The sequence below is a fragment of the Equus caballus genome, chromosome 12, assembly GCF_041296265.1.
Source record: "Equus caballus isolate H_3958 breed thoroughbred chromosome 12, TB-T2T, whole genome shotgun sequence".
NCBI lineage: Eukaryota > Metazoa > Chordata > Mammalia > Perissodactyla > Equidae > Equus > Equus caballus.
In genome coordinates, this window is record NC_091695.1 from 26,082,583 (window position 1) to 26,097,676 (window position 15,094).

Genomic DNA, 15,094 nt, shown 5'->3' on the forward strand with positions numbered 1-15,094 from the left:
GGTGTACCCCCTCCACGGGCTCTAGGGGTCCACGGACCCCCATGGCTGTAATACTTACCCTTCATCCTCAACCCCTATTTCCATGTCTTCCCCTCCTGAACCGTCAGCTCAGTGAGAGCAAGGGCCTGGTCTGCTGTGTTCACTGCTGTGTTCCCAGCACCTAGAACAGCACCTGGCACCTCAAAGGCGCTCAGTGAGCACCTGTGGAATGAAGTGTGAAGCCAGCCAGTTTCACACCCCCTTGCCTTTTCTCCTGCTATTCCTTCTGTAGGAACCACAGATTCTCTTCATTGCCCATGTACTCATCCTTCACAACTCAACTCAGGTTTCAGCTCTTTCTAGAAGCTATCTGATCTCTTAGGCTGGATTGGGGGTCTTGCCCATGTGCTCCACCAAAGTACTATTATACCTTTATGAAGCCCTCACACTGATCTAGAATCATCAGTTTGGTTTGCCTGCCCCCCCCCCCATGAGATATAAATGTCTTGGGGGCAGGAACCACATTTGTAGGTGATTCGTAGGCCTGCTCCCTAGCACAGGACCTGGCATGTAACAAGCCCATGGTTAACATTTGTTGAATAAATGAAAGGAAGTGGTGGGAAATGGAGCTGAAAAGGTAGCCTGGGGTCAGTTTGGAATGACCTCTGCGAGGCCAAGGACTTCCAGTGTGATAGATGATGGGAACTTCTGGATTCTGTTTTCTTTCAGTTTGTGTGTGTGTGTGTGTGTGTGTGTGTGTGTGTATAAGATTCGCCCTGAGCTCACATCTGTGCCAATCTTCCTCCACTTTGTGCGTGGGACGCCTCCACAGCATGGCGGATGAGTGGAGTAGGCTGCACTTGGGATCTGAACCTGCTCCACCAAAGCAGATTGCACAGAACTTTAACCGCTCGGCCATGGGACTGGCCCCTTTAGTTTGTTTTTAAGAAAAGAGATAGAGGGGCTGGCCTGGTTGGGTGGTGCTCTGCTCTGCTTCGGCGGCCCAGGTTCTGGGTTCAGATCCCAGGAGCAGACCTACATACCACTTGTCAAGCCATGCTGAGGCGGTGTCCCACATACAAAATAGAGGAAGATTGGCACCGATGTTAGCTCAGGGCCAATCTTCCCCACCAAAAAAAAAAAAAAGAAAAAAGAAAAAAGACAGGAGGGGGGAGAGATATGGTTGTGTTTGTGTGTTTAATGAATGGAGGAGGACATATCGGAAAGAAGGGAGACTTTAGAGCAGGTAGGCGACCAGTGTAATAGTTCAGATTAAAAAAAAAAACCTGGAAGAGAAAAGGGAAGAGATTTAAGACACACTTCCGTATCAGAATCAATGGGATTTATCAATCTGTGTCCCTGCCCCCAAAAGTAATCCTTTCCTTCGCTCTGTTCCTCTGACACCACTCACGGCTTGAGTAGAAGAGCGTTATCACATTGGATTTCCTGTGGGCTCCTGGCTGGAGTCTGCTCCACAGCTGAGAACAGGAGTACTCGCTGAGGAGTCACCTGGGCCAGTCTGATCCTGGGTCTGCAGCCGACTAGTTGTGTGGTTTTTGTCCAAGGCACTTATGCTCCTGAGCCTCGCTCTTCTAGTCTGTTAAATGCTGGAAACAATAGTATCCAGTTCACTATGTAAGAAATTATTATAAACCAATGTACCTCCATAAAAAAGAAAGAAAGAAAAGAAAAGAAAAAAGAAATTATGTATTCAGACTAACAAATAGTTATTACAAACCTTTGTATGAGAAATGTGAATAAAATATTACAGCCACTTCGGAAAACAGTTTGGCAGTTCTGAAAATAGGTAAATAGAGTTACCAAATGACCCAGCAATTCCACTCCTAGGCATATACCCAAGAGAATTGAAAACAGATGTCAACACACAAACTTAGCCACAAATGCTCACAGTAGCATTATTTATGATAGCCCAAAAATGCAAACAACCCAATTGTCCATCAACTGATGAACAAAATTAGTGTATGCTAACATACAATATAATATTATTTACTCATAAAAAAATGAAATACTGATATATGCTACAGCATGGATGAACCTTGAAAACATTAAGTGAAAGAAACTAGACACAAAAGGTCAAATATTGTATGATTGCATTTATATGAAATGCCCAGAATAGGCAGGTCCATTGAGACAGAAGCATATTAGTGGCTGCCAGGAACTGGATGGGAGAAACGGGGGGTGGTTGGTAAAGGGTATGGGGCTTTTTCTCGGGGTGATGAAAATGTTGGGCAATAGGTAGTGGTGATGGTTGTACAACTTTGTGAATATAGTAAAATCCACTGAATGGTACACTTTAAAAGACTGAATTTATGATATGTGAATTATATCTCAATTTAAAAAGAACACTTTTGCACGTGTCAGGCACTAGGAATTCGATGCTGAATAAGCTACAGACTCTACCCTCAACAAACACAAAGGCCAGTGGGAGAGAGGCATCGATGAGTCAAATAATCACATATGAAGGGTAAAGGATGGAGGACAGAGGTAGGATGCTATCAGAACATGTAGTTGGGGAGGGGGTTGATCTAGACTGGAGGTCAGGAAGGGGTCCGTAAGGGTGCTGCTTGTGCCACGATCTGAAGATAGCTTTCCACGTTCGAATCAGTAGGATGTATCAGCCCCCAAGAGAAGAACACAGCGCATGCAGAGGTTCTACAGCAGGAGGACATTTCGGGAGCTGAACAGGGTGGATGAAGCACGTAGAATGAGGGGGACTGTGGTGTGAGGGTGCAGCTGGAAAGATACACTTGCATCGGATCTTCTAAGATAATCATAAGTGCTCAATAATAACCAAAAATGACCTTCCTCCTCTCTAACTTGCTCCTCCTCCATTGTTGCCCACGTCCCTAAAAGCACCACCCTCCACTCAGTTGCTTCAGCCAGAAAACTGGAGTTATCCCAGGCTCTGCTCCCAGCCTCACCTTCCACATCCAACCTACCAGCAAGCCTGTGGTTCCTCCCTTTAAAGACCTCTCATCTCCATCCACTGCTGTCCCCGAAGCCTGGGTCATCAGCAGCTTCCACCTGGTCTCCTGCAACCCTTTCAACCTCATCTTTCCGATTCCACCTGTGCACATGACCCCACCATGTCAGAATGATCTACGGGAAACACAGATGGGGTCGCTCCCCTTGAAAGCTTCCCAGGACTGTTGGGGAAATGTACAAATTCCCAATAGTGTCCCTGAGTCTGTCTGTGCCCCACCTGCTGCCCCAGCCCCCCTTCTGACCTCCCTCCTCTCTAAGCTGTCGCCATGGTGACCTCTACTTGCTCATTCATAACCTATGGTCTCTCTCACCCCAAGTTCATCCTAGGTCTGGAATATTCCCCTGCCCCGGCCAAGCTAATCCTTCAGAATGTGACTTAGGGGTCACTTCCTTGGGGAAGGCTCCTTGCCTGACTCCAGCAATAAATCCCTTTGCTATGTGGCATACATATCATCCGCATTTCCCTTTCATAAAACCCATCACGATGTGTCCGTTTCCTCTGCTGAACTGTATGGGCCAGAGAGCAGGGACCTGTGCCCACACCATCCTCCCACCATCCTCCCACCACTTAACACAGAACCCACCACCCACCATGCCCCCCGCCTAGCAAATTCCTACCCATCCTTCAAATCTCACTCACCTATCTCCTTCAGAGGGACAGCCTTCTCTGAGCACCCAGACTTGGGGACACATTCCTTTTTACAGCACCATGCCTCCCTGGTCATGTCTTGTAGCACTTAGCCCAACTGCAAAAGCGACTTATTTTAGTATGTCTCCCCCATTAGATTTTCTCTTGTTTCTGCTCGCCACAAGACTCCCCTCGGGTCAGACTACAACAATTCTTATGAAAATCCCTAAAATTGCGTGCAAAATTCTAAGCGCACATACATTTGCTGAAGAACCCGTCTGTGGCTCTTGTTGGAGTTTCAGAGGGATCTAAGACCTGAAAGAGGTTAAGAACCTCTCCCCAGGAGCTGAAGGAGCTCTTTCCTTCAAAACAGCACTGTCAGCCCAGACTTCTACTCTGTAAAACCATCCCCACCGAAATGTAAGCTCCAAAAGGACAAGAATCTTTATGTGTTTTGTTCACTGATGTATCCCAAATATCTGGAATGGTACCTGGTCCATTCTAGGTGAAGTTGTAGAAAGGACAACATGGTCTCAGACAATTCCAACAGTTGTGAGAATTGCACATGTATTGGCTATGTGTTGCTACATAACAAATTACCCCCAGATGTAATGGCTTAAAGCAAGATTTATTATCTCGGTTTCTCTAGGTCAGGAGTCAGGGTGCAACTCAGATGGGTCCTCTGCTTCAGGGTCTCCTCCTGCACAGTGTCGGCCAGGGCTGTGGTCATCTGAAAGGTCAACTTGAGAGGGATCTGCTTCCAAGCTCACTCATGTGGTTGTTGGCAGATTCAGTTCTTCAGCAGCTGGAGGCTACCCTCAGTTCCTTACCACACAGGCCTCTTCCCCAGCAGCTTGCAAGATGGAAGCTTGCTTCACCAGAGTAAGCAAGCAAGAGGAGAGAGAGAACTAACAAGGTGGCCATTATAATCTTTTGTACCTTAACCTCAGAGGTTATGCCATCACCTTTGCTCTGTTTGTTAGAAACAAGCTTCTATGTCTAGTGCACACGCAAGTGGATTACAGTCATGCATTGCTTGATGACTGGAATGCGTTTGGGGAAATGTGTCATTAGGCAATTTCATCACTGTGCAAACATTGTAGGGTGTACTTACACAAACCTAGATGGTGTAGCCTTCTACATCTCTAGGCTATACGATACTAATCTTATGGGACCACCGACATACACGTGGCCCATTGTTGACTGAAACAGCATTATGCAGCAAATGCCTATATTTGAGGGATGAAGAGCAGCAGGCAGGATCATTGGGGGCCATCTTAGAGGCTGCCTAGGCCAGGATATTTACATGTTTTCTCATACAGCATCCGCTCATCTGAACACGCAGCAGAAGGCACAGACCACAGGCCACAGGTCAAGTGGAGGATGACGAGGGGAGAAATTAGCAGTGGGAGGTTTGGTGGACAGCCGAGCCCCTGCCCATCCTTCGGCTGACTGCTGCCAAGCACAAATGAAGGCTGACTTGTCAGATCTTCTAAACTGTTAAAAGAAGCTAAGTCCAGATTTTTATGAGACATTTCCTGATTTTTAAAACTGTGATAACCTAGCAAAAACGCATGAGGATTAGGAGTTTTTGACTCCTCTCTATGGCAGAAAGGGCTTAGTCCATTCTAACGCCCTTTGTAGATCTGTTCCATCTCTCCTATACCCACCCTCCCACCACCTGCACCTATTCACTGAGGGCTGGGACCTGCTAATTCACTTTGGACACTTTCTATCGCTCTATGTGTGTAGCAGGCCAACAATAAATATAGTTGAATGAAATTGCTGACAAATATCTCATTACAGAGCATTCTCCCCCATTGCTAGAGGAGAGGTTCAGAGTGGGCTGTAGTGTCTGAATAAGTTGGAATTCTGGCTCTGCCATTAGCTTGCTGTGTGACCTTCAGCAAGTTACTAACTTCTCAGAGTCTCAGCTTCTTCATCTATAAAATGAGAATAATCATACCTGCCTCAGAGCTGTTAAAAGGATTAACTGAAATAATGTACTTACTAGCACACTGTAGCAACTTCATAGCTATTCTTATAGGCTCCCTGGAACATCTCCCCTTCATCCATTACCTACCATCACATCCCACTATCCACCCGGCCGGCAGCTAGAGGGAGCCTCTAAAATGCAGCTCTGTCATTTTCACCGCCAGGGTTTACATCTTTCAACAGTTTGCTGATGCCCTTAGTAGAAAATAATCCAAACTTCTTAACACAGCTCATCAGGCTCTTTTGCCCAGTCCTTAAAGCCTCCTCTCTCACCACGACCTCCTTCACCCTCAGCACTCCAGACACGCTGAAGCTTTGTTTCCTGAATGTTCCACACTTTCTGCCACTTCAGAGCCTTTGCCAAGTGCTATTCCCTCCACTCCTACCACTCCTTCTAGATGTCCCAGCTACGTGCTATCAGAGAATTTCCTGATGTCCCTTGCTAAACCTGAGGGCAGGTACAGTATCTATTTTCCTCACCACACCCCTGTTCCCAGCACAACGCCCAGACAGAACAGGCAGAGAATACACATTTGCTGAATTGGCCACAGCAGTGCTGATTCCGTGAGCAGACAGCGCCACCTGTTGACCCAAATGTGCACTTCAGTCCCTAGAAAGAAGCCTTAGCTTTCCGCCCACCAACCAAGGTAGGCAGACAATGGTTATGAAATTTTCTGAGGGCTTATCCGATGTCTCCTTACACCAAATTTAGCAATAAAATAATAATTAAAAAAAGCTAACATTATTGAGTACTTAACATGGGAGAGCTAGGCACTCTCCTGAGGGCTTTAGTTATCAACACATTTAATTTTCACAACCACTCAATGAGGTAGGTACCTTTATTGCCATTTTATAGATGGGGTAACTGACGCACAGGGCAGTCAAAACCTCACCCAAGATCACACAGCTAGTACATTTCACCCCAGGCGGTCTGGCTTGAACCTGCACTTTTAAGCCCCAAATTCACTCCCTCTATTGTTTCCTTTTCTCCATCCCAATGACCTGGTGAGGTTCCCTCCCAGATACCTCCTTCTACCGTGAAGGCCCCTGTGAAGGTACTGCCCTCACAGGGGCATGGGTGTCAACCAAAATTGCACCTGCAGTGTGATCCACACCTTCTGAAAGCTGCATGACTCTCCAAGGGCAATCCTCAGGACAGGAATGAGAAGCAGCCTTCCCCAGCAGAACAGCAACCGCAGCAGTCAGCCTCAGCCTGTTACCGCTCCATTCGTGTGCCCTCCAGCAGGCAACCACCTCTCTGAGCCTCCACTGCCTACTAGGACCTTTAGCCCAGATAGATGGATGAGATTAGATGTTGTACAAAGACAAGGCATGCGCACAGTGCCTGGTTCAGGGGAACCCTGAATGGCAGTGGTCATCACTCAGGCCCCGCCCTGGATCACTTACCAGGCAGGGTCACTCACATCGGCAAGAAAGCTGGGTCCCCTCACACGTTTCAATCCTGCCATTTAGAACCAAAAGGCTGGCTACCTCCTTCTTACATCCCATCCACTTTCCACCCTCTCTTCTAAATCATTCCTTTCTATCATTTGTGAAAATGCCTGCCCATCTCCACTAAATTTTAAGTAGTTATTTAAACATATATATAATGAATATTTACTGAGCACTTCCTACGACCCAGTCACTTTTCTAAATGTTTCACACATATTAACTCACCTAATCTTCACGGGAACACAATGATTATCCCCATTTTGCAGATGATGAAGCTAAACTACAGTGCGGTGACACATTTAGAGTCACACAGCAAGTGGCAGACCTGGGGTGCTAACCAAAGCCATCACACTAGTCTATAAACACTACATCAGACTCCCTCTGCTGGTCGAGGCTGTGTCTGCTGCCTTTACTTCCAAGGGCCAGGCATGTTGCTTTGCACACAGGTGTCAACAGACTTGCTTTAATATATATATACATACACACATACACAGTCACATTCCTGTGTGAGAAATACCCCTTCTTTGACCAGGAGAGAGCTCTACCATACTCTAGGCTCCTGGAGGTTCTCCAGAGAGAGCCTAGGCCCGGCAGTCTTCACAGATGACACCCAATGGGGGCATTTTTATTAGACAAGTGGGAAGGGGCAGGGTGCACCTTGGGGCGTATACTGTCTGGGCCTCACGCGGGCCCAGAGCTCTGCTGCACCCTCTTCATCAGCTCTTCATCCTGCATAGACAACTCTGTCAACTTTTTGCCCATCCGCTCATGGATGTCCAGGTACTTGGAGACACAGCGGTCCAGGCACACAGACTCGCCCTTGGACAGTTCTGCTTCCTTGTAGTGGGGAGGCACGCACTTCCGGTGGCAGGCACTGGTCATTCTGTGGGGGAGGGAGGGCAAGGTCAGGTTGGCAGCATCCTGTGGCATACCAGGACCTCTCAACCATTCCCACCCTGCTATACGGATTCCACCTCCCAAGAAGGCAGTGTGAATCCTGAGCTTGTGCCTCAACCACCTTGAAAGTTCTTTGAGAGGGGGAACCTCGTTGGAGCCCACGTTTCTGACTAATTAAATCGAAACCATTAGTTGAGTACTAGCTATGTCCCAGGCATTACGCTAAGTGCTGACATGGATTCTGTTATGCAATCTTTATAATAACCTTATGAGGTCGGCACAATCATTACTCCCATTTCACAGACAAGGAACTTAGGGCACAAAGCCTCAGGATCCCACACAGCTGGGATCTGAAGCCAGGTAGCTGACTCCACAGCCTACATTTAAAAATTATTCTAATAGGGGGCCAGCCCGGTGGCACAGCGGTTAAGCTCGCACATTCCGCTTCAGAGGGCCAGGGTTTGCTCGTTCGGATCCTGGGTGCAGACTTTCACACTGCTTGTCAAGCCATGCTGTGGCAGGCATCCCACATGTAAAGTAGAGGAAGATGGGCACAGATGTTAGCTTAGGGCCAGTCTTCCTTAGCAACAAGAGGAGGATTGGTGGCCGATGTTAGCTCAGGGCTAACCTTCCGCAAAAAAAAAAAAAAAAAAAAAAGTGGTAAAGGTACAAATTATTCAAATATATATCCTCCAAGATAAACCAACTAATCAAGAGAGGCTACCAGAGAGCTTAAGCCGATAAAAATAGCAAACATTTGTTGACTCCTCACTATATGTCAGGCTTGATGTTAAGAACTTATATATTTTTACACTTAATATTTATGACGTCTCTATGAGACAGGTGCTATTATCTCCATTTTATAGATGGGGAAACCACTGGTCAAACAGCCCAAGTAATTTGCCAAAGGCCATACTGGTGGTGACTGGTGGACCTACAGTTTGTTCGCAAATTTGCTAAATGGTCATGGGCACTAGTTTGGAGTCAGACTGAAGTGCTGGTCCTGACATTGTTACTGCTCAGCTGTGGACTCTGAGAAAGTTTATTTAACCTCTAGAAGCCTCAATGTCCTCACCTTAAAATGGGACAAGTAAAACTAACCCAGTGGATTATTTTGAAGATGAAAAAGAAGATACTGCATGTAAAATGCTCAACAATTGCCTGAGAGTCAGAGTTTAAGAAATGTGAACTACTAAGAGGGCTGTGTGCTCTTTGTCAAAAGGCAAATGCTCAAGTGTCCTTGAACCTAACCTGAACCTGGACTGGAGCTTCTCCTCCCACTCAGCTCCTTCATTGCCAATTCCATCCCAATCTAAATGCTCAACTCGGTCTAGTGACCCCATACTGCGGCTGCATTAGCCCTCAACCATGGGGAGCCAGGGAGGGTAGGCACGGACCTCAGACTCCCCTAGATTGAGAAAAGCATTTTTCAGAAGTCATCCACCTCTGCCCTGGGAATGGGTGACCCAGGATCATTCTCTAAGACTAGCACAGAGTAGGTTCTTACCTGTTGTACATATCAGCCATCATCTCTACCTCCAGCTCCGCCGCCAGCTGCTGAGCCCTAAGCGGATCCATCTGCGCCCCGCACCGTGAAGAGATCTTCTAGCCTCCTAGTCCTGGAAGCAGACATCTTCAGCAGCCACCCCTCCCATTCACTTTCCCATCCCAGGGGCTAGAGGATGCGGAGGAATCACAGGACATCAGACCGGCAGGGGCCAATGACCTCAGTGAGTTCAACCACCCCATTTGGCAGATGTGGAGACTGAGGCCCCGAAGGGGAACACTGCCTAGCCCAAGGTCACACAGCACGTCAATGGCAAGGCTTAAAATTGAGCTCCCGAGCCCTGATGCCCAGTCCCTTGAGGTCACCTCTATCCAGGAGCAGATGGAGAGACCAGAACGGACACACTAAACCGTTGGCCTGAACCTCCGGGGAGCTGGGAACTCGATCACCGGCGGAGCTAAGGCGCCCGGGCCCCGACTCCGGGGCTGAACCCCTAAAAAGGCGGCGCCATCATCAAGGTCACCTTGATGGTCACTCACCACGGCCTGGGGACGGTCACAATATTCCCGGTGTCCCCAACTTCAGGCAAACACTAGAAACTCACCAAGGCCCTCAAGAGGCTAAAGCGGAAGCACGTGGGTCACTTCCGAGAGGGAAGTCCCGCCTCTGCTTTGATCCAGACCCGCTTCCGGAATCAAGTGCCAACGATCCGGCGCTGGGAAATCCGCTACCATAGAGACGGAGCGGCCGGCCCTGACCGAGGGCGAGGGCGACTTGGAAATGCTAGAGGGGACGCCAAAACACCATAGAGGCTTGGGCGGGGTGCAGAGTGCCTGCATGTCGAGTCGGCTGGGCGGAGAGGTTTGAGTTTATTGGTCCTGAAGGAAGGGGCAGGGTGACGGAGTTCCCCGAACCTCGCCCTCGCTCCCGGAGAGTGACGCCTGAGCACAAATTAGGCGTGGAGAAGGAGCAACGCCCCCAAGCAGCAGTTATGTTTGTGCTGCACGTTAAGGTCACTGGGACGCTTTAAAAAATCCCGGTGCTCAGGCGTCACCTCGTACCAGTTAAATCAGAATCGCTGGGAGTAGGACCCAGGTGATTCCTATGAGCAGCCAGGTTTGAGGACCAATGCTCCAAGGGATTTGAGTGAATTCCGCTGGGTGTAGTCACTAAGCTTTCTCTGGGGTTGCAAAGATAAGCCAGGCACGGTTCCCACTCGCAGAAAAACGAGACCTGTATGCGCTATGTTTTATTCAACTTCTGTTAGACCGCCCTGGGCCATAAAGAGATGAATAGGAGCAATTTTCGCCCTCATTAGAGGTAACCTAGTACCTTTGGGTGAGGAAGAAGGAGGGTACTTGTGAACTCTTCATCTTTCAAGACAATGTATTCCTCCATCTGCACTCCCGCCACAACAGAAAAACCTGCTTCAACCCTTGATTTTTCAAGAGATTTCCCAATAAACGAAATATAGAAGATGCAGATTAATGATGCAAAGGGACACTGCCCTTTGGAAAAGGTGGACTGGACACTTTATATGGTTGATCACCATATGCTTCCCTAATTGTCCAAGAAAGTCCGATTTTCAACCCTGGGCCTTTTCTGCTCTGAGGACTCATCTTTGTCAAACTTTGTGCCCTGACACTAAAATTGAGGTATAACATTCATACAGTAAAGTGAGTAAAATACATGAATCTTAAGCTTAATTTTCTAAGATTTATTCATTCTGAAAACCACCACTTAGCTCAATATGCAAAATGCTTCTAGCACCCTAAAATGTTATCTTAGGTTCCTTCCCAGTCAATACCCCCTCTCTTGCAGTTAACAGCTATTCTGACTTCTAGCACCATCAATTAGTGTTGCCTGCCCTTGAACTTCATGTACTTGGAATTATACATGATCTTCTGTTTTCTGCCTGACTTCTTTAGTTCAATGCATTCATATCGTTATACATATCTGTTATTCATTCTTTCTTATTGCTGTCCTTCTCCATTCTCTTGTTGATGGACTTTTGGGTTGTTTCCAGTTTGAGGCTATTATGATAATACTGCTATGAATATTGTCATACATACGTTTTAGTGCATATATGTTGCCCTGGTTTTTGCTTTTGAGAATGTAGTCAACGTATTATGGAATATTAAGAAATGGCATGGAGGGGCTGACCTGGTGGTGTAGTGGTTCAGTTCACATGCTCTGTTTCGGCGCCCAGGGTTCAGATCCAGGGTGGGGACCTACATCAAGCCATGCTGTGGTGGCATCCCACAAACAAAATAGAGGAAGATTGGCACAGACGTTAGCTCAGGGCCAATCTTCCTCATCAAAAAGAAAGAAAGAAAGAGAGAAAGAAAGAAAAATTGCATGGAAAAAGGAGATTGGTTCTTACGAAAGGAATCTGCTTTCTAGGGGGGATTTTTATTAGGTGTTATGAAAGGTTACATACTGTATTTCCATATAAATGACATTCTCAAGTGACAAAATTACAGAGATGAAGAAGAGATTAATGGTTGCCCGGGGTTGGAGTTGGTGGGGAGGGAGATGTGCCTATGAAGGGGTAGCCCAAGGGAGATCTGTGTGGTGGTGGAATGGTTATGTGTCCTGATTGTGGAGGTGTTCACACGAATCTACACGTGATAAGATGTCATAGAACTATACACACCATTGTACCAATGTCAGTTTCCTGGCTTTGATATTGCATATAGTTATGTAAGATTTAACCTTCAGCGGATAAATCTTAAGTAAGATTTAACCTTCAATACCCTCTCTGTACTATTTATACAACTTCCTGTAAACCTATAATTATTTCAAAATAAAAAGCTAAAAAAATCATTACAAAAAAGATAATGTACTTAAAGCAGCTAGTCCATGGCAGATGCTCAATAAAAATCATTGTTCATATTCTTTTTTAGAATTTTATTAGGGCAAATTTAAAACAGAAAAGTGGAGAGCACGGTATATGCAACTTCCACATAGCCATCATCAGGATTTAACAATTGTTAACATTTAGCCATATTTTCCTCATCTGTTTGTATCTCTAACAGATAAAGTCTTTTTTCCACAATGCCATTTTCATACCCTCAGAATTATAGTGATTTCTTCATGTAATCCAATGCACATATTCAATTTCCCCCAATTTCTCAAAACTGTCTCTTTTTTTAACGTGGCAAGAACACGTCACATGAGATCTACCCTCTTAACAAATGTTTAAGTGCACGATACAGTATTGTTAACTAAATGCACAATGTTGTACAGCAGATCTCAAGAACTTATTTGTCTTAAATAACTGAAACTTTACACGCATTGAACAGCAACTCCACATTTCCTCTCCCCCCAGCACCTGGGAAATCATTGTTCTTCTTGATGGTGATGTTATTGTTATTATCTACTATGAGACTGTGTCTTTTCCTTCCTATATTTATACATTTGGGGATTTGAGAAGCTTATCACTAGGAATCTCCAATTGTGCCTGCTAAATTTCTTCTTGTAGAAGACAATTTCTATAGCCCTAGCTTTCCAAGATCTCTTTGGAATCCAGATACATCATCCAAAACCGCTGACCTCTGTGAGCACCATGCTGAAGCTCTGGTCCCTCACTCTATGCTGTCTTCTCTCCATTCCCAGCCTCCCAGCCTCCCTGAGGGGAATCATACTTGCTACTCATCACGGGTTAGTATTGTCCTCTTGGATGGGACCTTAGCCCCAGAGGAAGGGAGAGAGGGTTGTCACCTAGGATCTTATATGGACCGTGACCACTCATGAGAGACAGCCTGGGTGGACTTTCCTGAGATGAACAGGAGACGAGACAATAAGAACGTCAATGCCTGGAATGGGATAGTCATTCTATTAGCTAGAAAAGAAAGCTGGCACAGTCTTAATCACTGTTGTCCACTATTACCATTCGCACCCCTTCTCACCTCCACTGCTGACGCCATGGTCCAAGCCTCCACCATCTTGCAGCTGGGTTACTGCAGTAATGTCCTCACTGGTTCCCCCGCCTCAGCTCATGCTCCCCCTTCAGTCTCTTTTCAAAACAGCAGCCAGAGAGATCTTGTCAGAAACTAAAGTTAGATCATGCCATTTCACAACTGAAAACACTCCAATGGCTTCCGATCACGGACCAAAAGCCAAAGTCCTTACAGTGGCCTACAAGTCCCCGCATGATTTGGCTCCCCACTGCCTTTTATCTCCTACTCCATTCTCCAGCTCCATTACTCTGCCCCAGCCTTGCTGGCCTTTCTGGTCATCAAACACACCAAGCACACTCCTACTTTTCCCCTTGCTGTTCCCTCTGCCTGGAATGCTCTTTCTCCGGGTAGCTGCATGCCTCACTCTCCCACTTCCTTTGGGTCTTTACTCCAGTATCACTTTCTTAGTGATGGCTTCCTTGACCCCTCTTTCTAACAGTGTGTCCCCCACCCACCCAAATAAAATGCCTCTTCATCCTCTTCTCTGCTTCATTTTTCTCCGTAGAACCTACTGCCTCTAATATAAGACATTCTTTTGATTAATTTGCTTACTGTCTATCTCCCCACACCAAAATGTAAGCTCTATGATCTAGTTTTGCCTATTTTTTATCTCCACAGCTGTATCCCCAGCAAGTGTTCAAAGACCATTTAATCAGTGAATACATGAATTGTCTAAGAGAAGGTTTAATGAGTGATACAATGATCTACTATTTTGCTGTTTTCAATACCTAAGGACAGCAGGACAAGAAGAGAAAAGAGCTTTAATTTTAAAAAAGGACAGCAGGCCAGAGAGAAAAGCTCACCAATCTTGGGCAGATAAGTTCTAAATGGGTGAAGGAGACATCTTGACACTAGAGGCAGCTGATAACCATCAATATTAGACTATTCAACTATTGGTACCCACACCTGACTTTCAGATCATCCCACGCATAGGCCCCAAGTTCCTATTCCATATTTCTATTAGCTAATTAATTTATTTATTCAACATATATTTATTGAGCACCTCGTGTGAACCAGAAAATTGGCTAGGCCCTGGGCACATAGATAGCCATGAGCATGGTGGGTAAAATTCCTGCCTTCATGGGGCTTAGAGTCTCCTGAGAGAGTCGGATAATAAGGAAATGCATACGGTAATTTTGTATTCCAATAAATATTATGAAGAAAATAAAACAGGATGAAATGATGGAGAGGGACTGAAGGTCACGGAGACCTCTCCGAGGAAATGAAATCTGAGCTGAGAGCAGGAGGATGAGTAAGAACCAGTCTCACAATGAGCAGAAGCAAAAAGGTTACAGTCCTGAGTGTGAAAAGAAATCAATTGATTTCAGGAACAGGAAGGAGGCCAGTGTGGCTGAAGGGGTGGGGACTAGGGGAGAGGGTTGGGGGACTCACGAGCTTTGTCAGTGGTAGGGTTATCCCCTGCACACATTCTCCAAAAGTAGGGCCTTTCTGAGATCACATGACACATAGAGAAGGTAAAGATTTGTTTTGTTTTTTCTGAGCAAAATCTCAATTTAGTACAAAAATTTGTTCAAAGCCTACTGTGTGCCAGTCACTTTGGCTCAAAATAGAGCTCAGTTTTGTATTTTCTAGACTCCGAGCCCAGCAATCCATCAGGTTGGGCCATCATCCTTCTCTTCGCCCCTCCCCACCCCAAATCTCTCTCCA

At 46.2% G+C, this 15,094-nt stretch overlaps 1 protein-coding gene across 4 annotated transcripts; it reads right to left on the minus strand.

The window, feature by feature from the left end:
• Positions 1-7,509: 7,509 nt before the first annotated feature.
• Positions 7,510-10,308, minus strand: TIMM10 (translocase of inner mitochondrial membrane 10). 4 transcript variants are annotated; one of them, XM_005598143.4, is made up of 3 exons: positions 10,069-10,308; positions 9,465-9,576; positions 7,510-7,943 (listed from the first exon to the last, which is right to left on the minus strand). In XM_005598143.4, the coding sequence occupies exons 2-3, from the start codon at positions 9,533-9,535 to the stop codon at positions 7,742-7,744; spliced, it is 273 nt and encodes a 90-aa protein (XP_005598200.1). In that variant the 5' UTR covers positions 9,536-9,576; positions 10,069-10,308; the 3' UTR covers positions 7,510-7,741. The 4 variants fall into 4 exon arrangements, with proteins under 4 accessions (XP_005598200.1, XP_001498316.1, XP_070084797.1 ...); XM_001498266.5 differs by having other exon boundaries at positions 10,004-10,137; XM_070228696.1 differs by having other exon boundaries at positions 9,465-9,632; positions 10,069-10,132.
• Positions 10,309-15,094: the final 4,786 nt, after the last annotated feature.